This window comes from Cnephaeus nilssonii (assembly GCF_951640355.1).
Source record: "Cnephaeus nilssonii genome assembly, chromosome: 8".
NCBI lineage: Eukaryota > Metazoa > Chordata > Mammalia > Chiroptera > Vespertilionidae > Cnephaeus > Cnephaeus nilssonii.
In genome coordinates, this window is record NC_137079.1 from 8,551,063 (window position 1) to 8,575,340 (window position 24,278).

At 55.3% G+C, this 24,278-nt stretch overlaps 1 protein-coding gene across 4 annotated transcripts in view; it reads right to left on the bottom strand.

Annotated features, from left to right (window-relative positions):
- Positions 1-9,304: 9,304 nt before the first annotated feature.
- ACSL1 (acyl-CoA synthetase long chain family member 1) overlaps positions 9,305-24,278 on the bottom strand; it is a 61,213-nt gene continuing 46,239 nt past the window's right edge. For 3 of the 4 annotated variants that reach the window (XM_079778455.1, XM_079778457.1, XM_079778456.1), the window contains exons 11-21: positions 23,134-23,211; positions 20,086-20,220; positions 18,644-18,778; positions 17,911-18,006; positions 16,977-17,049; positions 15,234-15,322; positions 14,174-14,290; positions 12,626-12,769; positions 11,372-11,473; positions 11,197-11,268; positions 9,305-10,893 (exon numbers count right to left, since the gene is read on the bottom strand). In XM_079778455.1, coding sequence (XP_079634581.1) covers positions 10,753-10,893; positions 11,197-11,268; positions 11,372-11,473; positions 12,626-12,769; positions 14,174-14,290; positions 15,234-15,322; positions 16,977-17,049; positions 17,911-18,006; positions 18,644-18,778; positions 20,086-20,220; positions 23,134-23,211 — 1,182 coding nt within the window. In that variant the 3' untranslated portion in view covers positions 9,305-10,752. Of the gene's footprint in view, positions 10,894-11,196; positions 11,269-11,371; positions 11,474-12,625; positions 12,770-14,173; positions 14,291-15,233; positions 15,323-16,976; positions 17,050-17,910; positions 18,007-18,643; positions 18,779-20,085; positions 20,221-22,987; positions 23,066-23,133; positions 23,212-24,278 lie in introns of all 4 variants that reach the window. The other variant, XM_079778458.1, reaches the window with a different exon arrangement.

A 24,278-nucleotide genomic window follows, 5' to 3' on the forward strand; every position in this document is an offset into this window, starting at 1 on the left:
GCCGAAACGTCAAAGGGCTCTCAGCCCAGAGGCGGATCCAAACCCTGGGCTGGAGCGCCTGCTGCTGGGCGCCTGCGCAGTCGTCTAGTGCAGCGCGAGGCCGAAGGGGCTGGGTTTGACCAGGGCGTGAACTGGGTGTGTTTCTTCATTCATCAGTGGGAGGACCTTGCAAAACAGTGATGCTGGGCCCTCATCACACCACAGATAAAAATGAACTCAAAGCGGGCCAAAGGCTTACACCTAAGAGCTAAAAGGATGACAGTGTTAGGAGAAAGCCCAGGGCAGAGCCTCATGTGAATGACAGGTGATTGAGCAATGATTGCTGGGATGGGGCGCCCACGCCCAGTTTGGGGGGGATGGAGACGCACCGCGGTCCTGGCAGCGGGTGGCTGTGGAACAATGCGAGTGAAGGTGCTGAAGTCGTGCCTCCTCACTGTACAGCGAAAAGTGGTTAAAATGCTAAATGTTACGTTAGGTATATTTTACCACAGTAGAAAATTATGAACGTATTTCATGCATACAGAAGAACCTAACATAATGTCAATATAAAAAGAAGCGCCCATGTACTCACCACTGGGTTAGGAAATAAAGCATTATCACTCCTCCCCAGGATAAATTTGATCAGTCCCAGGCTTTTCTATCTATCAAGCACATATCCCTAAATGATGGGTTAATTATTGTATGTTTCTAAACTTTATATGAACATTTGGTATGTATGCTACAAGTGCTCTTTCTTTTTTAAAAAATATATATTTTATTGATTTTTCTTACAGAGAGGAAGGGAGAGGGATAGAGAGTTAGAAACATCGATCAGCTGCCTCCTGCACACCCCCCACTGGGGATGTCCTGCAACCAAGGTACATGCCCTTGACCAGAATCGAACCTGGGACCCTTCAGTCCTCAGGCCGACGCTCTAACCACTGACCCAAACCGGTTTCTTACTCAAAGCTATGATTTATCCACATTGCTGTACGTGGCTGTAGTTTATTTTCATTCTTTGGAATGCATTACATAAATATACTACATTGTACGTATCCACTCTCCTGGGTACGGATCCATCAGTTGTTTTCAGTTTTTTGTTTGTTTTTTGCTGTTACCACCATGCCGCACTAAACAGTCTTGTGTGTTGCAGGGTACATGTCTAAGAGTTTCTCTAAGGAGAGACTCAGTAGTAATACTTCACCTCGTTATTTAAAGGCATTTTCAACTTTACATGATAATGCCAACTTTTACACATTGTTGTGTAGACAACAATTTACACCCTCACTAGCAGTGTATAAAAGTACCCTTGGCTCCATATACTTGTTGATACCTAGAACTTTTTAAGACGTTCACATTTTTACCTAACTAGTGAATTGAAATAGTACCTATTGTTTTTTTAAATTTGCATTTCCCTGGAGTTGGTCATCTTTTCTTTTTTTAAAAATTCTCACCTGAGGATATTTTTTCCATTGATTTTTAGAGAGAATGGAAGGGAGGGGAAGAGATAGAGAGAAACATCGATGTGCCAGAGGCACATTGATTAGTTGCCTCCCCTAGATACTAGTATAGAGAAGGGCTTATCATTTCTTATTGCGCCTCTGCTTTTTTTCTAGCAAGCTCTCCTGTTGAATTTTCTGTTCAGCATGTGCCCACTAGAGGGCAGATAAAGAACGGGACAGGAGATTTGAAAATGTATTTGGAGGCCAGAGCTACTGGTGTGCAGACACTGTAAATATCAGTTCAAAGTCAGTTCAAGATGAATAAGACTCGATGTCTTCAATGCCCTTGCTCAACTCATTTCCCTCCTTCTTGTGCATTATCTTCTTCCCTAATTGATCAAATCCATTCCTGTAAGTTTCCTTTAAAAAGAGTATGATTTTCTACTATGAAAGAGAGAACAGTTTACCTCTCAGATTTTTTTTTCTTTTTTTAAAAATATATTTTATTGATTTTTTACAGAGAGTAAGGGAGAAGGAGAGAGAGTTAGAAACATCGATGAGAGAGAAACATCGATCAGCTGCCTCCTGCACACCTCCTACTGGGGACATGCCCGCAACCAAGGTACATGCCCTTGACCGGAATCGAACCTGGGACCCTTGAGTCCGAAGGCTGACGCTCTATCCACTGAGCCAAACCAGGTTGGGCTACTTGTCAGATTTCTTGACGTTGCTTTTTAACTTTCTACAGTCCCGACTAATGACTGGTACATGGGAATAACCCGCCAATCTTGGCAGTCTTCCTCAGGAAGAAACGAAAGGCGTTATCTGTTGTAAACAGACCAACGGCTCAACATCTGTGATTATGATGCAGCAAAACAGACTCCCCGCTCCCCGGCCGGCGGGCCAGGGTGAGGCCGGGAAGGAGCCCTGTGCCGGGATGTCCCCTTTAAGGAAAGAGGAAACGGAGTTCAGAAAGGACGTCCTCTTCGGCGTCCCTGAAAGCTGGAGGGCAGGAAGGTTTTTCCACTGTCGCCCACGGCAGGGACACGAGAGGGAGATGCCTCCACGGGTCACATGCTTTTGCCACCTCCCTGGCTCTGAGCGACGGGTCCGCTTGTTTGCCCTGTAACTCATGCACTTTTTCCAGACCTCGCTGGCACTGCCCCTGCCAAGCTGAGATCACATGGCTAAATCGGTCTGACTCAGTCACATGTCTCAGATTCCGTTCCCAGCGCCCTGCAGGGCTGGGGCTGGGGCAGGGGTCCCGGCAGGTGCATTCCAGCAAATTCCAGGACTTCTCCAGCCAGGGAGTAGCTGACTTCCAGCCTGCCTGGGAAGTAACTTTACAGCTCAAATGAGCAGAGAAAATAAACTAAAAGGACAGCCCTTTTAAACTATTTTCTTAAGAAAAGCAGGGAGGAGGGGGTCCCAGAATAAGGTTTCTACAGTAGAGACGTGTCTCCGTGACTCTCACTCAAGCGGTGGTCGAGAACTTTCCTAAAAGTTTTCACCCTCTCGGTGACCTTGCTCCCAGGACACCCCGTTTACACAGGCAGGCGTGCGGCTGGCCTTGTGCAGAGTCCCGGGCAACTCCGGTCTTTACTTCAGGGGTCCTTCCTGCTCAACCAGGAACCGAGCGGTGGGAGGCCCATCAGACACTGACGAGCTCAGGGCAGACAGGCCTCCCGAACCCCGGGGCACAGAGAACCTTGGGGTGACCTTCTCCGGGAGGACGGAGCTCCCCCACTCTCCGGCTGCTGCCCTGAAACACCCAGGCTCGCTCACTCTCCCCTTTGACCTTGCCACAGGTAGAGGGATCGCTACCACCTCCCCCCTCCACCGCACACCACTGAGCTCCCCGGTCAGAGAAGGCTAGAGGAGGTGACACCCACATTGTACCTGCGATGAAGGAGGAAGGAGCCAGCCAGGCCAGGGAAAGAGCGTGCTCCTGGGAGAAAGCCTGCACCGAGGCCCGGCGGGGAGCATTCTGGGAGCTGGAAGCTCAGTGTGGCTGGGACAGAGTTGGGGACACAGCAAAAGATGAGGCTAGGGCCGTGGTCGGCAAACTGCGGCTCGCGAGCTACATGCGGCTCTTTGGCCCCTTGCGTGTGGCTCTTCCACAAAACACCACGGCCTGGGCGCGTCTATTTTGAAGAAGTGGCGTTAGAAGAAGTTTAAGTTTAAAAAATGTGGCTCTCCAAAGAAATGTCAATCGTTGTACTGTTGATATTGGGCTCTGTTGACTAATGAGTTTGCCGACCGCGGGTAGGGAAACAGCAGGGCCCCCAGCTCCTTACAGTGTTAGCAGCGCCCAGAGCTTATTCGAAATGCAGAGTTTCAGGCCCGAGTCCAGAATGACTGGATCAGAACCTGAGCCTCCCGATCCCGGGGGGGCGGGGTGCACAGTAAGTTGGAGAAGCCCCCCGCCCCCCCCCCCCCTCCACCTAAGACCTCAGCGGCTCGGACTCAGCTCTCGGAAGCCTCTGAATGACAGAGCAGGGGACCACGGGGCAAGACTGTGACTCAGAAAACCATTGTTGCTTGAGTCTGGGAAAATGAGGGAGCTCCTGGGACCCATCCGGACAAGGAGGTCAGTCCAGAGCGGGTGCCGCCGCCCAGCAGGACCCGGCCAGCGCCCCTCCGGGGACAAGGGGCGGAGGGCAGTGGCCGGAGCTCACGGACAGGGGACAGGCAGCAGGCGGTGTCTGGAACCGCCCAAGGCCCGCCCAGGACAGCTCAGCGGGCGGGGCGGGCTGCGGCAGAGGCAGGGCGGAGGGAGCAGTATCGGGGGTGTGGGAACCCGGGCTCTCAGAAACGGGGTTCCTCTGCGTCTGCACGCTGCCTGATGCAGAATGTGAGCCGACTGGTTTCACACGCGCCTCCCGTGTGTCCCGCGCGCGTGGGCGCCCCTGCAGCCGGCACCGACGGCACGCCCCTCTCCCCCTTCCATCCCAACAAGCCACGGCGAAGCAGGAGGCCTGCCCCGGGTTCCTGGGGGGATCGCAGCAGCCTCAATGGTCAGCAAGGACACGTCCTGTCAGGGAAACCTGACAGCAGAGGTCCGCCCCCCTGAAAACCTCGGCAGCAGAGAGTGGCCAGCACGGCCATGCAGCATGTATTTGTGGGAACCCCACCTGTTCCCAGCCAGGAACAGAGCCCCTCTGACCCCAAGACGGGGCTGAGAATTCCCCAGCAACACACACCATCCGAGCCTCAGTGCGTGCGGGAGCGAAGGCGGGGGTGGGGGGGTGGGGGTTGGGGATCTGATGTCTCCTGTGCTGGATGGGCAGGCAGTGAGCCACGGGGGCCGCTCCCCAGGGCCCACGCTGAGCGGAGTGAGTCCGTCCGAACAGCCGTGGGCACCCGCTCCAGCACAGGGCGTGGGGCCAGCTGAGCTGAGCTGGGCAGCGCTGCTGGGAGACCCAGTGCCCACCCTCTTTCCATGTGGGGAGGGGGAGGAGGGAGGGGGAGAGCAGGGGGGGGCGGCTGGGAGGCACTCGGTCTGCTCCTCTAACAGACCCACCGCCCTCCCCTCTCCAGGTGCTGCGGGCCCTCCGGCTCTCGGGCCCCTGCTCTGCCAGCACTGGGACCGGCCAGCTTCCCTTCGGCTTGTGCTGCGTGGACGTGGGATGAAGACACGGAAAGGCAAGTCCCGGCTCCGGGTAGTTCCTCTCCTCCCCTGTGGGGACTCGGCCGGTGAGCAGGCGTATTCGCCCTGGAGGGCTTGGCTGCCCCTGAGGACTAATGGCAACACCCCGATCGATCGGGGCTCAGGATGCTCAGGGCGCTGGGGGCACCACGCCTCCGAGAGGAAGGACAGCAGGCCGGGGCGCGAGGCTGGCGTCACGCAGTGCAGCTCGGCCACCCGCTTCCTCGTCCATAACAAGGACAGCACTTCGGTGGGAAAAAGATAGAGGCTCCCCACTGTTCCCCCCCGCCCACGTCACCAGGATCTACTTACACCTGTGCGTACGCACCTCCACATCCCCCCCCCCCCCGCCCCCAACACACACACATTGTGATGGAAGGGATTCCCAGCTCTCCCCCTCCCAGGGGCAGCCTCCCCGCTTTTCTGCACAGTTTCCCTTATCTCTCCCTCCCTCCCTCCCCCCACACACTCCCCAGGACCCTTCTCATGGGCATAGCATGATGCTGTGGTCTCTCCCATGTCCCGTCTTAAACACCTGCACCACCAGCACACAGGAGCCCGCCTCTCAGCCTCCCATCTCTCTCAGGGCACCATCCTTTCCTCTAATGTCCTTCACAGGAAAACTTCAAAAAAGAAAAAAAAGGAGCTGTCCGCCCTTCCCCGACTCCGGTTCTGCCTCCGCCTGCTCCACCAGGCTCATTGCCAGCCCAGCAGCCACTCCTGCCCCCACCGCATTCCCCCTCCCGCGGCCTGGGAGCTGGGGGCGTAACTGACCCCCCGCCCCGCCCTGAGCGCTTTCCTCTCTGGCTCAGGGAGCGCACACCCTGGTCCCCGCTGCTCCCACAGGCCGTGCTCGCTCCCTGCACGGCTCGGCTCCTCCTTCAGCTTCGTTCCAGTACCAAGGGCACCAGGGCTCTGCTTGGGGCCCTCTTGTTGGCTGCCCGGGTGTCCTGGAGCCCTGGTCCCGCTGACGGCCCCTGCCCCTCCGAGGCGTGGTGAGAAGGACATGAGCACCTACGCGAAGAGTGCGGCGTGGCGTGTTGCCCACAGCAAATCCAGTCCCTTCCGAGGGGCCTCGTGAACCTGCCGCCTGTCTGTGACCGGCTCTCCCCCTGGCTTCCTCGGGAAGCAGAGCCGCTGATCCTACCAAAGTCTGGGTCCTTAATGAACTGGGGTTCCCAGCGTCACCGAGAGCAGCCACGTGTCACTTTGGATGAGCCAGACCCCGGACCACACGTCCGTGCAGGGGTCGGAGCCCCTGTGGGACAAAGACCAATCCTGAGGAACCCAAGCCTCTTGCCTGAAGCTCAGCGGCGCCGCTGGCACCAGCAGCAGCCAGTGACACGTCTGGTCAGCAAGTTCGCGGCCAAAGGCAGACCAGAGCGTCCACAGCCCGAGGCCGCGGCTGTTCTAGGCCAGGCAGCCTGGCTCCAGGCCTGCCCGGGCCGACACGGATCAAACGGCTGGCGTGCCCCGGTGTCCTCGTCTGTGAAATGGGACAGTGGTCGCATTTGGCTTGGGGGGTTGTAACATGACATGGGTCATCTGTGTAAAATGCTATGAATAGTGCCTGGCATGCAGCAACCCTCTACACCTCTTAGTTCTTGGTCTTATTCCAAGGAATCTAATAACTGAGAGTGAGACGAAAATATGTAACTACCAAATGCCAGATATACTTAAAAACCAACCGTATTTTGGAGCTGAGACAGTGAGGGTGTGTCGCGGCTGGGCTGCAGGGATGAGCTCAGGACAGCAGGGCGACTTCGGCTCCATCCGCACCTCCCACCTGGGCCTCTGGGCTCAGGCTGTGCCCCAAGCCGCTGAGAGGCAGTTCCTGCAAGGAGCTTAGCACACAGGGGCCTCGTTCCTCTTTCTGTCCTGGCTGGAGAGAAGGTCCGAGACACAGACCACGGGCTTTGGAGGCGCAGTTTTGATTTGGGGGGTGGAGGACCATCATTGTGCTGTAGGGCAGCGGGCACTGTCCCAACAGTGCACCATGGAAGTTAAGATCCGGGAAGGGCCCAGCCAGCGTGGCTCAGTGGTTGAGCGCTGATCTATGAACCAGAAGGCCAGGGTTTGATTCCGGGTCAGGGCACATGCACGGGTTGTGAGCTCGATCCCCAGTGTGGGGCGTGCAAGAGGCAGCCAATCAATGATCTCTCTCATCATTGATGTTTCTCTCTCTCTCTCCCTCTCTGAAATCAAGAAAGAAGTATTTTTTTAAAAAAAGAATTGGGAAGTATTTAGGGATTAATACTCGTAATATTTAAAGAACTCCTATAGCTCAATAAAAACAAACAACCCAATTTTTAAAATGGGCAAAGGACTTGGGCATTTCTCCAAAGAAGGCACACAGATGGCCCCTGAGCACAGAAAGGACACTCAACTTTACCGTCACCACGAAAATGCATCCAAACCACAATGAGACCCCACTGTACACCCATTAGGGTGGCCGTTTGTATATATTAAAAAACACAACAAAACGCAGAAACCAACAAGGGTAAGTGAGGACGTGGAGAAACTGGAACCCCAGCGCACTGCTGATGTGAAATGTGGAAAACGGTATGGCGGTTCCTCAGAAAGAGCAAACACAGAATCACTGTCTGATCCGATGACCCTATTTCTGGACGGATACCCCAGAGAAATGGGAGCAGGGTCTGAGACGGCAGGGCCCACCCATGTTCACAGCCGTGTTAGTCACATCAGCCAGAAGGCGGAACCACCGCATGTCCACCCACGATGAGTGGATCAACAAAACGTGGTGCACACACACAGTGGGATATTGTTCAGCCTCCGCAAGGGATTGCTGGCACGTCCCACAGCACAGACGGACCTGGGGGACGCCGTGCTGAGGGAAGGAGGCCGGTCACTGACGGACACAGGCTGGACGACCCCGTCTGTGTGGGCACCTGGAGAAAAAAGTCCGAGTCTTGGAGGCAGAGTAGCCTGTGGCCGCCCAGGGGGAGGGAGGAGGGAGGAGGGAGGAGGGAGGAGGGAGGGAGGTTCCAGTTCTGCAAGGCGAAGGGAGCGCTGGGGACGGACGGATGGCCCTGTTGGCTGCACAACGGTGTGAACACACTTCATGCCACTCAAAGTGATTAAGGTGGGAAGTATTATGTGTATTTTACTGTATACTTTTTTAAAAATACAGTGTTTATATCAGCTTCATCACACAGAGGGATTTTGTTTAAAAAATTCAGGTATTTGTTCAAACAGGCCTTGTTTAATGAACACCTGCTCGTTTCCAAGTGCTGAGTTGGTGCAGAGAGAGGGGAGAGGAAAGGCACGAGGGAGAGGGGAGAGGAGGGGAGAACAGACAAGAGGAGGGTGTTGACACTGAGAGAAAAAGGCAGAGGGACGAGGAGCCCCAGCGGAGATGTGCACGGGGCTCGCGCTTCAGAGGAAGAAGCCGAACATCACACCAAACCCCAGGTGGGAGGGCCGAGGGGAGACGGGGTTACACACAACACGCTAAGAAATTCCAAGGGGGAGACTGGCTTACACACAACATGCTAAGAAATTGAGGACAGCCTGGTGGTGTGGCTCAGTGGTTGAATGTCGACCTATGAACCAAGAGGTCACTGGCTTGATTCCGGGTCAGGGCACATGCCCAGGATGTGGGCTCGATCCCCAGTCGGGGGCGTGCAGGAGGCAGCCGATCAATGATTCTCTCATCATTGGTGTTTCTATCTCTCTCTCCCTCTCCCTTCCTCTCTGAAATCAATAAAAAAACAAAAGCAAAAGAGAAAAGTTTTAAAGAGAAATTGAGGGTTGGTTAATTCACACCAACGGAGAGGGACATCTTTACAAGGACAGCGTAGGACAGGGTTAGAGGGAAGGACACAGGCGAGGCCGCTGCTCTCCGAGGCCAGTTCTAAGCCGGGGAGAGAACAGTCCGGGGCGGACTAAACAGCAGAATCCGGCCCAGCACGGAACCACCCCTCCAGCGGCATCTCCTGAAGGGGCTTTTCCAGCAAAGAGAGCATTTCCAAGGCGATGCTTCCTATTCCCACCACAGGCTTCTTCTCCACACCCCGCAGGCCTGCAGCGGAGCTGTGCACCACGCATTAGGGGAGGCGGGAGGAGGGGGTCAGGGAGAGGAGGGGGCTGGGGAGAGGAGGGGGAGGCGGGGTGGGGGTGGGGAGGAGGAGGCAGTGTCCCCAGAGGCCCAGGGCCATGCCTGCTGCCCCAATGTCACTCCCGACCTGCAAACAGACGCTCCACTCCCGTGAAATGCAGAAATATTTATTTTGGTTTCCTTCATTGGTTTGGAAATTCTGTTTTGGTTTATAAAACATAGAAAGAGCCAACACTTAAAGCAAACATTCCAAACCCCAGGTGACGAGTTACTGACGTCTGTGCAGTGAGGAACACACACTCGGGTTAGGCTACGGAGAGTGCCACACGACGGGACGTGAGTGCCACGCCTGTGCTGGGCGCCACGCGTGCCCACACCCAGAAGCGGCCGCTTCGAGTGCGTGACAACTGACTCCGGCCGCACGTGGCGGAGGATCGTGGGACGTGAAATGCTGCTGTTTCCCAAATTAACTTAAAGGGGTCCCGGGAGGCGTGGCTCCGGGGAAGCGAGGGCCGGCCTTCCACCCGAGGATTGGAGGATTCGGCTGCAGAAACATTTCACAGGAGCCGGGAAGCGTGATGGCAGGAGAGCGCGTTTATTACCGTCCATTTCCATTGGTGGCCGCGTCTATCCGCTCCCTTAGCGCCTCGAGGACACGCCTTGCCTGAGAGTTTACTCTGGGGAAGAGCCGGTTAACCACAACGTGAACTTCTGACACGAGAACCACAGTAAACCCGCGGGCCATCACAGACAGGGTGCTCGGTGGAGACGACGTGGACAGGTGCTGAGGCGTCACAGTTGAGCGTGGTCTCGCCAGGGGAGTCTTTCCTTCTTGAAATGCTTGTCCTCGCGGTGGAGGGTAAGGCAGATGTTCTCACAGCCCCGGGGATGGGGGGGGGGGGGGGGAGGGCGGAGAGGAGCCCGAGAGCACGCTGCTCCGTGGGCGCCCGAACCCACGCGCCCTAGGAGCGCCCGCGCCCGAGACTCAGCGTCCACACGGTCCCGAGTCGGGCCATCCTGCCAACAGGAACGACAGAGTCGGGGAGGAAGAGCAGGTGTTCCAGAGGCCTCCATCCGAGGGGCGTGAGCCTGTGTGTGTGTGTGTGGGGGGGGGAGGGGGGGCAGGGAGGTGACAGGGATCAGACCATTTCTGGTCCGCGTGTGACAGTCTCTGGCCGACGGCTGTCCGTGAGGGGCAGTCCCTTCCAGGGCGCGGACGCTCCCGGGCAGCGGCAGCCGCGGGTTTGCAGCAAGCAGCAGACATTCAGAAAGAGCAAGTCCTAGTCCCTTGGTGAGAAACACAGGAGACAGAAGTCCCACGTGGCCGTCTGCCCCGAGGAAGTCGCGAAGAACCCAGCACATGTGAAGTTTCCCTTGACAACGGTTAAGGCTCGTTTTGGAAATGGTGTGTCACCACAGGGGCGCACGGCCTGCCCCGCCGGGCGACGGCCAGGCAGGTCCCACGTCCTCTAACGTTCCTATGACAAGAACCCAGCGCACACGTCACACGGCGCCCTCCCTGTGCTCTGCAGCCACATCCCAACGTGAAGGCCACCAGGAGAAGACGGTGGAGGTGTGTGCTTTCTTCCCAGCGCCCCTCCTCCTTAAGCCTTGATGGTGGAATAAAGTTCGTCTATCTGTGACCTGAAATAATTCCGAAGTTCCGGCCTTTTCGCCTTCATCGTCGGGGTCAGGAGGCCGTTTTCGATAGAGAACAGTTCAGGGTGCAGCGAGATGCCTTTGACCTGCCAATCAGCAAGGCTATTTATTACGGGAGGAGGGGCAGGTGAACCCCAGTCCCACAAGCACCTCAGCCCCCAGGGGATCAAGGCCCTGATGCTGGTCCCAGCCACCCTCTCGCCTCTGGCCCCCCAACCTCTCACCAAGGGAAGGGCGGCATTCCGAGGACAGAGGTCAGAGGTTCCCTGACCTCCAGGAAGAGAGTCCGCCCTCCGTTAGAGAACCCCCTCCCCGCCAACCACCCCATTACCCTCCTCACCGCACCCCCCCTGTGTGTTACAAGAACTGAGGCACTTCGGGGGTCTCACCTGCTCGAATGTTTTCAGGCCGGACTCCTTCCCCAGCCGCACCAAGTCCTCCAGGATGGCCTTCTTGACCTCCTAAGGAGACGGAGAATGAGACGCAGCCCGGGGGGAGGGCCCCCCCCGGGGGGAGGGCCCCCCCCCCCCGCCGCGCGCACCCGGCCCTCAGCCCCGCCCTTACCTTGCTGCGGCACAGCTCCTCGAAGGACCCCGCCAGGCCTCGCTTCCCCGCCCAGCGGCCCAGCGTCTCCACGTCGGGGACCACGATCGCCACGAGAAAGGCCTTTAACACAGACAGGTGGGTTACTACCTGGCCTGACCCCCATGTTCCAGCATCGCAGACCCTGGGGACACTGACGCAGGCTGCAGACCCTGCCGCCAGCCTGTCCCCGGCCAGGACAGAGCTCCTGGCTCTAAGTCCACGGCAGCAGGAATTTCATGACCACGTCCTCAGAGAACCACTGGCGATCAAAATCTAACAAGACCCTGCTTTTTATTTACTTTTGTGTATATCTTTCAAAAATAAAACAGGGTCAAATAGGCAAACAGGTGGTAGAGAGCAGGAAATAAATAACAAGTAGCAGGCATGGTAAGATTCTAGGTCAAAGGAAACAGGTGCTTTCTTTTATGAGAAAAGATTCATATATATATATATATATATATATATATATATATATATATATATATATAATTGACTTTTTACAGAGAGGAAGGGAGAGGGATAGAGAGTTAGAAACATCGATGGGAGAGAAACATCGATCAGCTGCCTCCTGCACACCCCCTACTGGGGATGTGCCTGCAACCAAGGTACATGCCCTTGACCGGAATCGAACCTGGGACCCTTCAGTCCGCAGGCTGATGCTCTATCCAGTGAGCCAAACTGGCCAGGGCGAGAAAACATTCTTCTAAAGCTACTTAAGAAGCTCCAGTTTATAAAGCGGTTGACCTTCAGGGACGAGGTCCCCTTCTCTCCCTTGTCACCATCTGCCTAACATTTTGGCAAATAGACGTTTCACTACAACACTGACCTTGGTTTTCAGCTTTCAGTACATGCTGGCTCACTGCCACCATTGGCTCACAGATGATGTGGGGGGCAGATCATAAATGAGTCGGGTCAGTAAGTTTGAAAACTCTAAACTTTCGTATCATCCATGTCAACATTTCCCTCAGAATTAAACTGGGAGCGTGTTTCCACCCACTCCCCAGTATCCTTCCTCCAGCCTCCCTGGGTACACCAGATGGCTCCGGGTAAAATGAAAATGTGGAAAGTGAAAGAAGAAACTTTTCTGAATGAGAAGCCCCGACAGCGAAGACCACCAATGCACCCGTAACGTTCCAGCAGGTCAGGCGAGAGAGCCGCCCACCCGTCGCACTCGGCCCTGGGGACAGGCCTCGCCACGCCTGGCGTCCGAGCCACGGCTCGGAAGGCACCTACCTGCAAGCTCTCTCCGTGGACAAACACCTGAGCCACAGGCTCGCTCCGCAGGTAGATGTTCTCGATCTTTTCGGGCGCTATGTACTCTCCTTGTGCCAGCTTAAATATGTGCTTCTTCCTGTCGATGATCTTCAGGGCCCCATTCTGTCCACCAGAGAGGAGGGCGACGAGTGGCCAGGCTGCCCCCGCCCAGGGTCACACCCTGCACAGGGCGCTTTACGGCACCCTCGTCCCGTCCTCATCACGCCCGGCAGGGTCGGTTACCATCGCGTTTTACAGAGAGGGAAACTGAGGCTTAGAGAGACTAAGGACTTGCCCAAGGCCACTGAGCCAAGCAGGGAGAGAGGGGCGATGCGGCGGAGCCCATGCTCACCCACAGGGGGCTGCTGTCAGTGTGGCCAGCTCCGTGCAGCCTCTTCCTGAACCAGGGACACACAGCTGGCTCCCCCCGGCCCCCAGTTCAGCTCCGAGAGCAGAGACGCAGACTCGCCCTCCCACAGAGTAAGGGCTCAGTAATGCTTCCCACACGACAGGGTTTGTCCCTGTCCCAGGGCTCCTGGCCCTTCGGGAAGCGTTGGTCACCTGCCCACATAACACTGTGGCACCCGGAATCTCCGGCCAGACCAGCCGAATGCCAGCAGTGCCCCCCGACTTCCACCCATCCCCACCAGGGGCCACTGCAGCTTCCGAAAGGTCTGCTGGAAACTTCCAGGCTCTCCCCACCCCCACCCCAGCCCCGCCCCATCCTCCAACTCCGCTTTCAACAGGAGCCTCCAGGGCACAGAGGTTCGGCTGGCTAGAGCCAGCGCCAGCGCCAGGCTGAGAACCGATGCTTAACCCTCCTGAACCCGGGAAGAGGGACTTAATTTGTTCCTAAAGAGCGTGGGTATCTGAAATCTGAATTAATTAGGGAGGCCTTTTTCAACTCAATACAAATGTCACAGCGTTAAGCACCTTGGATCTGTAAGAATCAAACAATACACCATAAAAATTACATTAGCTGTTTCAGCGTTTGCAGTTAAACACTGTTAATGACTTTCAAAGGCAGCGGCTGTTACTGCAGCAGCAAAACTGGCCAAATCCCCGGGTGCCGCGTCTGCTAAGCCTCCCGCTCCTCAATGGCGTCTGGGATTTCTCTACAGTAAATGGCTCCGATACAAGTAGAGAGGCGGCGGTCTGAGCTGTGAGGTGCCTGTCCTCTTAAGAGGAGGAACCCAAGAACCCAGGTGTTCAGATCCTGCCCTCGTTCCTGGCGGTCAGCCACGGCCACCTGCTCACCTACAGCCTGGCCAGGCACAGCGCTGACCGGGAAAGCACAGCTCTCTGCACGTCACACGAAGCAGCAGCCAGAACCGATGGCATGTCTGCCATCATGAACCTCTCCGCCCAGTCCCGTGAGGCTCCTGCACCGCTTGCTAAGGGACAGGCCTGCCCCCACCCCCGGGACAAAGGGAGGGAGAGCCAGGGGCCTCCGGCGCGTGGCAGGTGCCCGGCAACGGGGCGTGCGCTTCCCTCCAGGGCAGTGACGGGAGGCGACCGCGCGCTCACCGGCAACCATTTCCCGATGTCCCCCGTGTGCAGCCAGCCGTCCTTGTCCAGCGCTTCCGCCGTTTTCGCCGGGTCCTTCAGGTAGCCTTGGAAGACGTTTGGCCCCTTCACACACACCTGAGGGGAAAGCGGGGTGGGCGGGATGGAGGGGTCCGGAGGGGCACCTCCGGATAAGAGGAGCAGCACGGCTGACCCGCACCGCAGGCACCACAGCGCCCGCTGGAGGTGTGTTTGGAAGCTGCGCAGAGAGGAGACCGGGGAGCCCTCGGCACAGGAGACACTCCCTTAGGGCCTGGGGCCTCTGTCGGGGGCTGTGGACTCGCGTGCTGCGGCCATCGTTCCCCACAGTGGGCCAGTCCTGATGCTGTGCACCCCAGACCTGCCCGCCCGCGTGTCAGCCACCCCTCAACACCCGGGAGGTGGCCCGTCAGCAGCATCCACAGGGGCTTCTCCAGAGAGAACCCGGACGTGTGTGTGCGTGTGTGTGCGTGTGTATGTGTGTGTGTGCGCGCGTGTGTGCACGCATGTCCCGACCTTTAGCAAGAAGCCCTGGATTCCAGGACCCGAGGGTGCTGGGGCGCCTCCAGGGCCCCACTTCCCTGTCTAGGAGCCTCAGCTGCCGTCCAGCTGCAGGGCTAATGCTGCTCTGGGCTCCGCTCCAAGCTGCTGGAGGGCGCCCGAGGGGACGAGATCCCTCTGAGGTAACCAGCCCCTCTCCTCCCAATCCCCCAGCCTAGCGGCAGCGACTCACAGGCAGGCGTCCAGGGCATTGAGGCAGGAGCTGTGCCAGGACTCAGGCCACGGAGCCTTTGCGAGCCCCTGGGCCCCCGTCCCTAGCATGTCTGGCAGAAGGAGGCATTAGCGGCCCCTCCCACCCGCCCCTGGGAGCTAAACAGAAATGACTTTCAGGAAGAAGCTAGTCTGACCCAGGACCACCAGGGGAATCACGCTCAGTGGCTCAGAGGCCCTGGTGACACCGAGCCGGGCAGGGGCACCGCACTTGTCACGCCGGCTTTCCAGGAAACAGCAAGGACGGGAGGGACGGTGGGCCCTCGCTCACCTCGCCCTCGCCCTTGGCAGCCAGGTAGTTCATCTCTTCCACGTCCACGAGCTTTATCAGATTGCAAGGCATGGGGGCCCCGACGTGGCCTGTGTGCAGTGAGAGAATGGTCAGTCCTGGGGCTGGGCTATCCTTAGGCCAAATCACGGTATGACAACAGGCCTGCTCCCAAGAGCAGCTGGCACGCACTCCGCTTCCTGCATTGCAGCCCGACTCCCCTGACAAGTTCATTTAGGCCAGTGGTCGGCAAACTCATTGGTCCACAGAGCCAAATATCAACAGGACAACGACTGAAATTTCTTCTGAGAGCCCAATTTTTTAAACTTAAACTTCTTCTAATGCCACTTCCTCGAAATAGACTCGCCCAGGCCGTGGTGTTTTGTGGAAGAGCCACACTCAAGGGGCCAAAGAGCCGCATGTGGCTCGTGAGCCGCAGTTTGCCGACCACGGATTTAGGCAGTTACTCCTAAAAGAGAGGCCGTTGGAAACGTCCAAGTCTCCAGGGACCTGTCCCAGGTGTGATGCCCTGAACTCTTTTCCAAAGTGCGAACGATTTGGGTGCTGATCTTCAGGTCTCCACGGACACCTGGAGGCGAGCTGTCCACACCCGCTCCCCGGGCCCCTCTGGTCCCAGGCCCGCCCCTCTGCCAGTTCTCTGTGCGAAGAGAACACAGGAGGCCGTGGTTCTTCTCTCACCACCACCCTGCCGCCCCCCACCCCCCTGCCCAGTTCTGGACCCCCATTTCCTGAGTGTGGAGGACCAGGCTTTATGTGGAAGTTTATGAAGACAGGACGATGCTTCTCTTTACAGGGAACTGAACTGCCTTGCCAAAGGCTGGTGGGGTGGGGTCTGTACCCCACGCGGAAGTGACAGAAACTAGATATGTTGCACAAGCACTGAGTAATTCTCCCTACGTGTTAATCACTTCAGCTCACAGAGACCCCTATTCCAAAGCCAGCAGCTGGCAGGGCACCAGGCGTCACCATGAACGCCATGGAGAGGGGTCACAGACTCGGTGCCCACCGAGCAGATTATGCTCCTGGGTCATGCTGGACGCTCGAGTCCCTGCCGTACCTGGTGGCCCTATGGGAACACCCACACAGGCCAGGGACTGGCTCACGCAGTGCAGAGCGCCCCGGGTGGGCAGGGCCGCACGGGAGGGTGTGGCCAGGCTGGGTGGGAACCCTGGCCCCGGAGCAGGATTCCGTGCCAGTTCTTACCCGTCATTTACATGCTTTTAACCCACGACCCGTCGTCCCCTGAGCGAGCAGGACGTATCCCACAGGGACGTTGTTGGGATGAAATACACGCCATGTACATCTCAGGCCCCAACAGAGACCCGCATCCAGGACTGGGGCCGAACCCACTGTTTCTGTGTTTGCTTCCACCTCGTCCCTCTGGGAACAAGGACCTGCCTCTCTCTCTGCAGCCTCACACCCAGCACAGCACACACGGTGCATTTAACCGGTCACCGCAGAGCACTAGCCCCAGTCAGTTCCTGGCAGGCTCTGTTGGTCTGAACCCGCTTGGAGGCAGCGCCTCCTGCAGCCGCCGCCTTCCGGATCTGGGCCGGTCTCCCCGCCACCCAGCTCTGGCGCCCTGATTCACAAGCCTGTGTCCCCGGGGCCTCGCGGCTGAGACACGGCACTCGGGGGAGGAGGTGGAAGGACCAATGAACGACGCACTCGATCCCACTCCGAACAGCAGGGTGTCCACAAGGCCTGTCCCGCCAATCACCGTACCTGCCGTCCAGTCTCCCGGGATGGACAGGGAGCAGCCGGCCGTGCACTCGGTCTGTCCGTAGCCTTCGTAGAACTGGGTCACAGGAGAGGAAACGTGATTAGAAGGGGGCGCCGTGGCCGGACGTGCACAGAAATTAAGTTCCCCTGACCCCTGAGAACGGCCCCCGGGGTGAAACCTCTTTGCATGTCCTGTTTGGTAAATTCATTCGGTACCACGACGTGCTTTCTTATGGCACCCAGACGTCTCCACCCTCACGCCAAAGCCAGCCCATCCACGTTCATTGTCTACTCTGTGACCGCGGAAGGCGAGGCAGGACCCTGACACGGAGGACAGTCCCCTGCACACGGGCCACCCAGGAAGGCACGGCTTCGCCAGCTGGGCCCCCCCCCACACACACACACCGCCACGTCCTCTGTGTCAGCCGGTCTCTGCTGTCTCCTGCCCCCTGAAGGCAGGCTCTGGTGTGCGAGTGGCTCTCCCTTACCACCCCCACACCCTCCTGCCTGACCCTCAGACAGCGCCACACAGTGTGGACACAAGCGCGTGGCGCTGCCTGGGGTCAAACATACCCACTTCCTCTCTAAGCAGCCTGGGAATAAGGGGGTGGCCTAAGCAAAAATCAGACAGCCCGGCCGGCGTGGCTCAGTGGTTGAGCATCAACCTATGAACCAGGAGGTCACGGTCCCATTCCCGGTCAGGGCACATGCCCGGGTTGTGGGTTCGATCCCCGTGGGGGGCGTGCAGGAGGCAGCTGATCAATGATTCCCTCATCGTTGACGTTTCCGTCTCTCTGCCTCTCCCTTCCTCTCAGAAATCAATAAAAATATATTTTTTTAAAAAAGAAGACCCCCACGGGAGAACGCGAAAGACTCTGGAAAGAAGACCCCTGGGCAGGACGAGGTCTGAGACCACGGGCTGCGTGGAGCCACTCACCTGACAGCCGAGCGCGGCTCGCAGGAACGTCAGCACCGTGGCCGACACGGGCGCGGCCCCCGTGATCATCAGCCGGACCTTCCCTCCCAGGTTCGACTTCAAAGACAGGCAGAGAGAAAGGGTTAAGTGGCTGGGAGTCGGCGGGCTCCTCAAAGACACTTCCACGGCACCCCGCCCCCGAGCCCCCAGCTCTCTGCAGGCACCCTGTCCCCGAGCCCCCAGCTCTCTGCAGAGATCCACCGGCGGTCGGAGAGGAACACCCAGGGGGTGTTTTTCCACCCGACACCGTACCATTTGTTTTCAGCTGGGATGGAAGTAAGTCCACACCCCCTCTTGCTGGTATCTTAAGGGATTAGAACAAGAGTGTGATGGATCTGTGGCAACTCCCACACTTTGGGTATTTTTTAGACATAATGTTATTGTCACTCATGCCTAAAAAGTTACCTCAGGAGTGACATTCTTGTTCCAGAAAAGTAAACCCAAATGGAGAGTAAGAAAGGCTACAATACCCTGGTTCCTTTTCCATGCTCGATCGCTACAATCCTACTGATCTATCTTGGATCCTGAGCTTTGTGTAATGGCTTTGTCCTTAATGTTTAGCCACGTGCCAGAGTTAGTGACAAGGTGTCATTCTCCCTCTTAGCGTCACATGTCTCTTTCAGGAAGAGCCCTCACAGAGACCCCGAAGCCCCAGTCAGTCCCCAGGACCAGGGACAGGGAGTCGACCCGCCACCTGTATTTTGCGGAAGATCAGCTTATCCCACAGGCTGTTGTTTCTAATGATGCCACTGCGCAGCTCCGCTTCTTTCCTCTTGGAGGCGAAGTCCAGGAGCCACCGCTTCAGCGTGGTGTTTGCCTGCCCAAAAATCTACGGAGTCAGGAAAGAAGGAGGCGTCACAACTCCTAGAATCGGGAAGTCAGATAACAACAAGTGCTGGGGATGGTGTGAGGACACTGGCCCCCAGGCCCTGTGGTGGAAATGGAACAGGGTGCAGCTTTAGAAAACCGCTCCTCAAACAGGTCAACAGAGAGCTACATGACCCAGCAATTCCGCTCCGTGGTATCTGCCCAAGAGAAACGGAAACACCTGTCCACAGAAATCTGTCCGTGGCAGCCCTATTCATAATAGCCAAGAAGTGGGAACCACTCAAATGCCCATCAATGGATGGATGGACAAATGAAATGTGTTGCATCCATACAGTGGAATATTATTTGGCTGTTAAAAGGAATGAAGTACAGATACACCCTACAACCTGGAAGAACCTTGAAAACATGTTAAGTGAGAGATGCCAGTTACAAAAGAACACACATTGCATGATTCCAGTCATATCAAAGTCCAGAATAGGCAAATCTATAGTTTCAAAAAGCAGATTATTTTTTGTTTAGGGGTAAAGGCGGGTAGCAGGGTGGAGGATGATTGCTCAAGGGTAGGGAAAGGGTTTTTTTTGAGGTGGTAAAAATGTTCTAAATGGACTGTGGGATGGTCGTAGAACTCTGTGAATGCACTGTACACCTTAAGTGGGTAAATTGTGTAGAGCTGTTTTTAAAAGTTTTTTCTAGAAGAACCATTAAAAAATGAGTAGGTTCTCATAGATGGCAGGAGCCATGCCTCAAAATAAAGAGCACTACATTGCCCAGTCCAAACTCACTGTGGAGACGGCCCGCCCCCTGCTGACCCTGCCTGGCTGCGTGCTCCACGCTGTAAGGGCCCTGCAGGGGGCTGGCCTTCTCCGTCCCTGGTTTGGCTTAGTCACTCCTCTCAAGGTGGCTGAGTAATATGTTACATGTACACGGAGCTTTCCAATTTATAAAACCGTTTCACAGTTACTGTGTTCATGTGATGCAAAAAGCAACTTCGTGAGACAGACAGCAGGTGGAGGAGGCAACAGTCCACTGTACAGGTGAGAAAACAGAGGCTCAAAGAGTTAATTATAGAAATAAAATGACTTCCCACCTACACCTCATTCGCCTTCATGTTTATAAGTGTGTTAACATGTATTTTCTCCTTAAAAACAGCTCTGCGAGGTAAATGTATTCTGGTCTTACAGATGAGTAAACTCTAGTTCGTGAGACTAACTGGACTGTCCAAGGTCACACAGAGGTGCCTGGCCAAGCCTGACTCAAGCCCAAGACTCGGGGTCAGCCCTCGGCCTCTGCTCTGTGCTTGGAACTTACTCTGTCGAACATCCGGTTCAGCAGCCTCGGGACCACGGGGAAGATGGTGGGTTGAAGCACTTTGAGGTCATCCATAAGCAGCCTGATATCTCCTTGGAAAAATCCTATTTTCGCCCCGTGGCACAGCATCACACACTGGAGGGGGAAGAACACGTGACCAACACTGCAGCACTGCAGTGGGGGGTTGTGTGTGTGTGCGCACGCACACACACACACACACACACACACACACACACACATGGTTGTAGCATTTCAGGGCAGTTTCCAGAAATCTACATTTAAGGCAGCTTTTTAAAATCGGTTCTTACATCCTTCAGTGACTGTACAACATGGAAATGGGGCATTTCTCTGGGTCATCCTGAAGATGAGCACCTAACAGAAACTAGGGTATGTTGGTTTGGGAAGGATCACAGAGGTTCTGCTGTTAACTGAATGACACGGTATTAAAGAATCCAAGTGTTTTTAGTCTCTCAGGCACTTTCGGTCTGAGTTATTCTCAAAACAAAAGCTTAGCTACTTACCCACAGTCCAATCTTATCAGAGTCTCATTTTCTTTTATTTGAATACTAGAGGCCCGGTGCGTGAAAATTCATGCACTGGAAGGGGGGTCCCTCAGCCCGGCCTGCCCCCTCTCACAGTCCAGGAGCCCTCAGGGGTGGGAGGTGACCCGGTGATCAGGGGAAGGGAACGCCCCATCACACCTCTGCTGCTGCCACTGCCGGCAGCGCAAGCCTCGGCCGGCCCTGGTTACCTGTGCCTCAGGCGGCCCTGGGCAGCTGGGGGGCTTCCCTGTGCTTTGGGCCAGACCTGGGCGGCTGGGGGGCTGAGGGGACTGGGGGACTCCGGAGGCAGGCGTGCAGAGCATCCGGGCCCGCCTGGGGGCTGGCCTGGCCTTGCCGCGTGCCTGCCGCTGCGGCAGGGCTGAGGGGACTGAACACCACCATCTTTGAGGGTGTGGCAGTCAATTAGCATATTCCCTCCTTATTGGCTGTGGGCACCGCCATCTTTGAGGGCAGGGCAGTCAATTAGCATATTCCCTCCTTATTGGCTGTGGGCACCACCATCTTTGAGGGCGGGACAGTCAATTAGTATATTCCCTCCTTATTGGCTGTGGGTGCCATCATCTTTGCGATGGCATGAGGGTCAATTAGCATATTCCCTCTTTATTAGAGAGGACTAGAGGCCTGGTGCATGACATTCGTGCACTGGGGGGGGGGGCTGTCCCTCAGCCAGGCCTGCACCCTCTCGCAGTCCAGGACCTCTTGAAGGATGTCCTCCTGCTGGCTTAGGCCCGCTCCCCGCAGGCGGACATCCCCTGAGGGGTCCTTAGTGCTGCCGTGGAGGCAGGGCAGGCTTCTACCACCACCACTGCTCTTACCAGCCATGAGCCTGGCTTCTGGCTGAGCAGCACTCCCCCTGTGGGGGCGCACTGATCACCAGGGGCTCCTGCGTTGAGCGTCTGCCCTCTGGTGGTCAGTGTGCGTCATAGCGACTGGTCGTTCTGCCATTCAGTCGATTTGCATATTAGCCTTTTATTATATAGGAGGATAACTAAAAATCTCTAAAAAGCCACTGAATATGTTGCAGTTGAGACACTAGGACATCTCATACCAGTGTGGCTTGTCATTCAGCTACAACCTACTGCATGAATATTTTCCTATTGGATGCAAACTGTACTGGCAAGCCATGTGCACTTGGCAAGTAGTCTGCCTCTTTCAAATTTTAAAAAGAAAAAGATGATGCAATAGCCCAGGCCAGGTGGCCCAGCTGGTTAGAGCTTTATCCCATCCTCAGGGCATGTACAGGAGGCAACTAATTGATGGTTCTCTCTCTCTTCCCCCGCTTCCTATCTCTCTAAAAAAAAAAATCAATAAACATATTCTCAGGTGAGGATTAATAAAAAAATAAAAAAAATAAATAAAAATAAAAAAAATGATGATGCAATGGAAGGTCAAATGGTTCAAGCCTGAAAGCAGAAACCACTAGAAAGGCACACCAGGGTTCACTGCTTAAAAATGAAAGCTCAGAGGCTGTGTCCGTGTGTCCCGCTGCCCAGGCACACTCTAACACTACCTCCAGGTACACATGGCCCATTATCAACTCATTTGACCTCACGTGCTAAGCTCATAGCTCTCCTGAGGTGTGCAGGAGGCGGAAGGAAGACCGGAAGATGGGAGCTAAGATCCCTGGTCCTCAGGGGTGAGGAAATCCCACAGGGCGCAGGCAATCAAAGGGCGGAGCCTTGGTAATCACCTGTCACCAACACCTCACAGGGTGTGGCTCGTGGGTCTGCTCAATCAAGACTTGCTAAGTAAAGGAATGCTGCTCATTTCTCCTCTAATACAATCCCGAGGGGGCGGGCGGGGAGAATCAATGGGGAAAAAGGGGGACATGTGTAATACTTTCAACAATAAAGGTTTTTAAAAAACCATAAAAACGCACACACAAACAACAGAATACAACCCAGAACTGTCCAAGAAGGGAAAAAGGTGGCTCCTGGCCAGTTTTTAAACTAGTCACACAGTTGTGCACTGGGAGCCCAGGCAAAGGTCAAGGTCATCCTGCTTTTCCAAGGTCACTTAGAATTTTGGTGGAAAAAAAAGTCCTAAGCCAACTTGTGCATTTATGAACAAGAACAATAAAAAAACGAGACTTCTCACAGAGCAGAGGCCCTTACAGAATGGTATTCATAAAAGTTCTACTTTTATAGTCCATCTTTCTGGAATCATGTCCACATTCATATCCTTCAAAAGTCTGAGCTTCTAATTTTAAAATGAATGATTCAAGTTCAAGTAGCCAGACCCAGAAAAAAAAAATGATACTCTTTTAAATAATTAGCACCACTTCTAAAACGGGGCTCGGCAAAGAACTACGCATGGTGACAGTGTGAGGTCAAACTTACCTGCATGAGCTGCTCATACATGTGTGCAAGTGGTAAAAACGAAATGTGTGTGTCACTGGCATTCAGGCCAAGTACCTTCTGTAAAACACAACAACTTAGAACACAAACAAACAAGCAAGCAAGGAAAACAAAACTCAGTGCCTTACCTCGACAACTCTTTCAAACATATGGGCAAGAGGCAAGAAAGAGATGAGAGTATCATCTGGGGTGGGATTGACAAAGTTCTGTAAGCAAAGACACCAGCAGGCAGAGAGGCATTAAGATTCCAGTAATTCCCCACGTCCCTTAGAGCACACGATCCCTCAACACTCAGGAGAAAGGCTTAGGCTTACGATCTGCACTTATTTCTCACTAAGGAGCGAAGTGAAAAGCAATACCTTAGCTACTCAGATCGGGTGGAGGTCGTTTCTAATGACAAAGTGAATGCACTCGGGACTTTAGCCAAAATAAGAAATATTTTGTCCAAATTGGGATGTTAGGGGATCGTGAGCTCTAATCATTAATTATTTCAAAATTATAGTACCCCAGTACCCAGCAAGCTCAATTCCACCTAACGGTAAGAAACTTAAGATCCAGCACAACATAGGCAGCGTGTTATGTTGTGGAAATATGAGATCCAGTCCAACGTAAGACAGCATGTTATGCTGTACAGGGGAAGCGGGAGAGAAGGTCAGAGAAACTGGATTTCCAAGCTCCTTTTATCTACAGCACAAGCGCATCTGGAGTATTTTAGTTTGATCAACAGCTTTACCATAAAGCCCCCTTCACCCACGAAATACATCCCGGTTTGTTTAACGCAAACTCTAGGCTGGCGCCAGGGATTTGCTTTCCCCTGACGCGCGGATGGCAATAGGTCTGTGTCTGGACTGAGTGGGGACACCTGGTTTCCATGCTCGGCTCCTTGTGGCCGGCACAGCGAGGGTTTGCACCGGGTGCACGTGTCATTAGCCGGTCCGGACTGAGCACAGGAGTCCCAGAGCACGTGGGGTAGCCTGGACATGCCCAACCTGAGATCAATTTCATGCCAGGATGACCTGCATCCAAACCAGTACTTCTCTGTGGGAAACTGCCATGTGATAAGAAATCAGACTCGATGCTATTTACAGTTTTCGATTTTCTGATTTAGTGCAACACATCACCTGCATTAGTATGACCAGAGGTTTTTACGACGCTGAGAATGCCCCAGTAATACAGTATTTTAAACAAAGTTCTGTGACCATCTGTCTCACAAGCCACGGATGCACCTGAAGCTTTCGTTGAAGGCCCGCTAGAAAGGGAAAGGTGCTTTGGT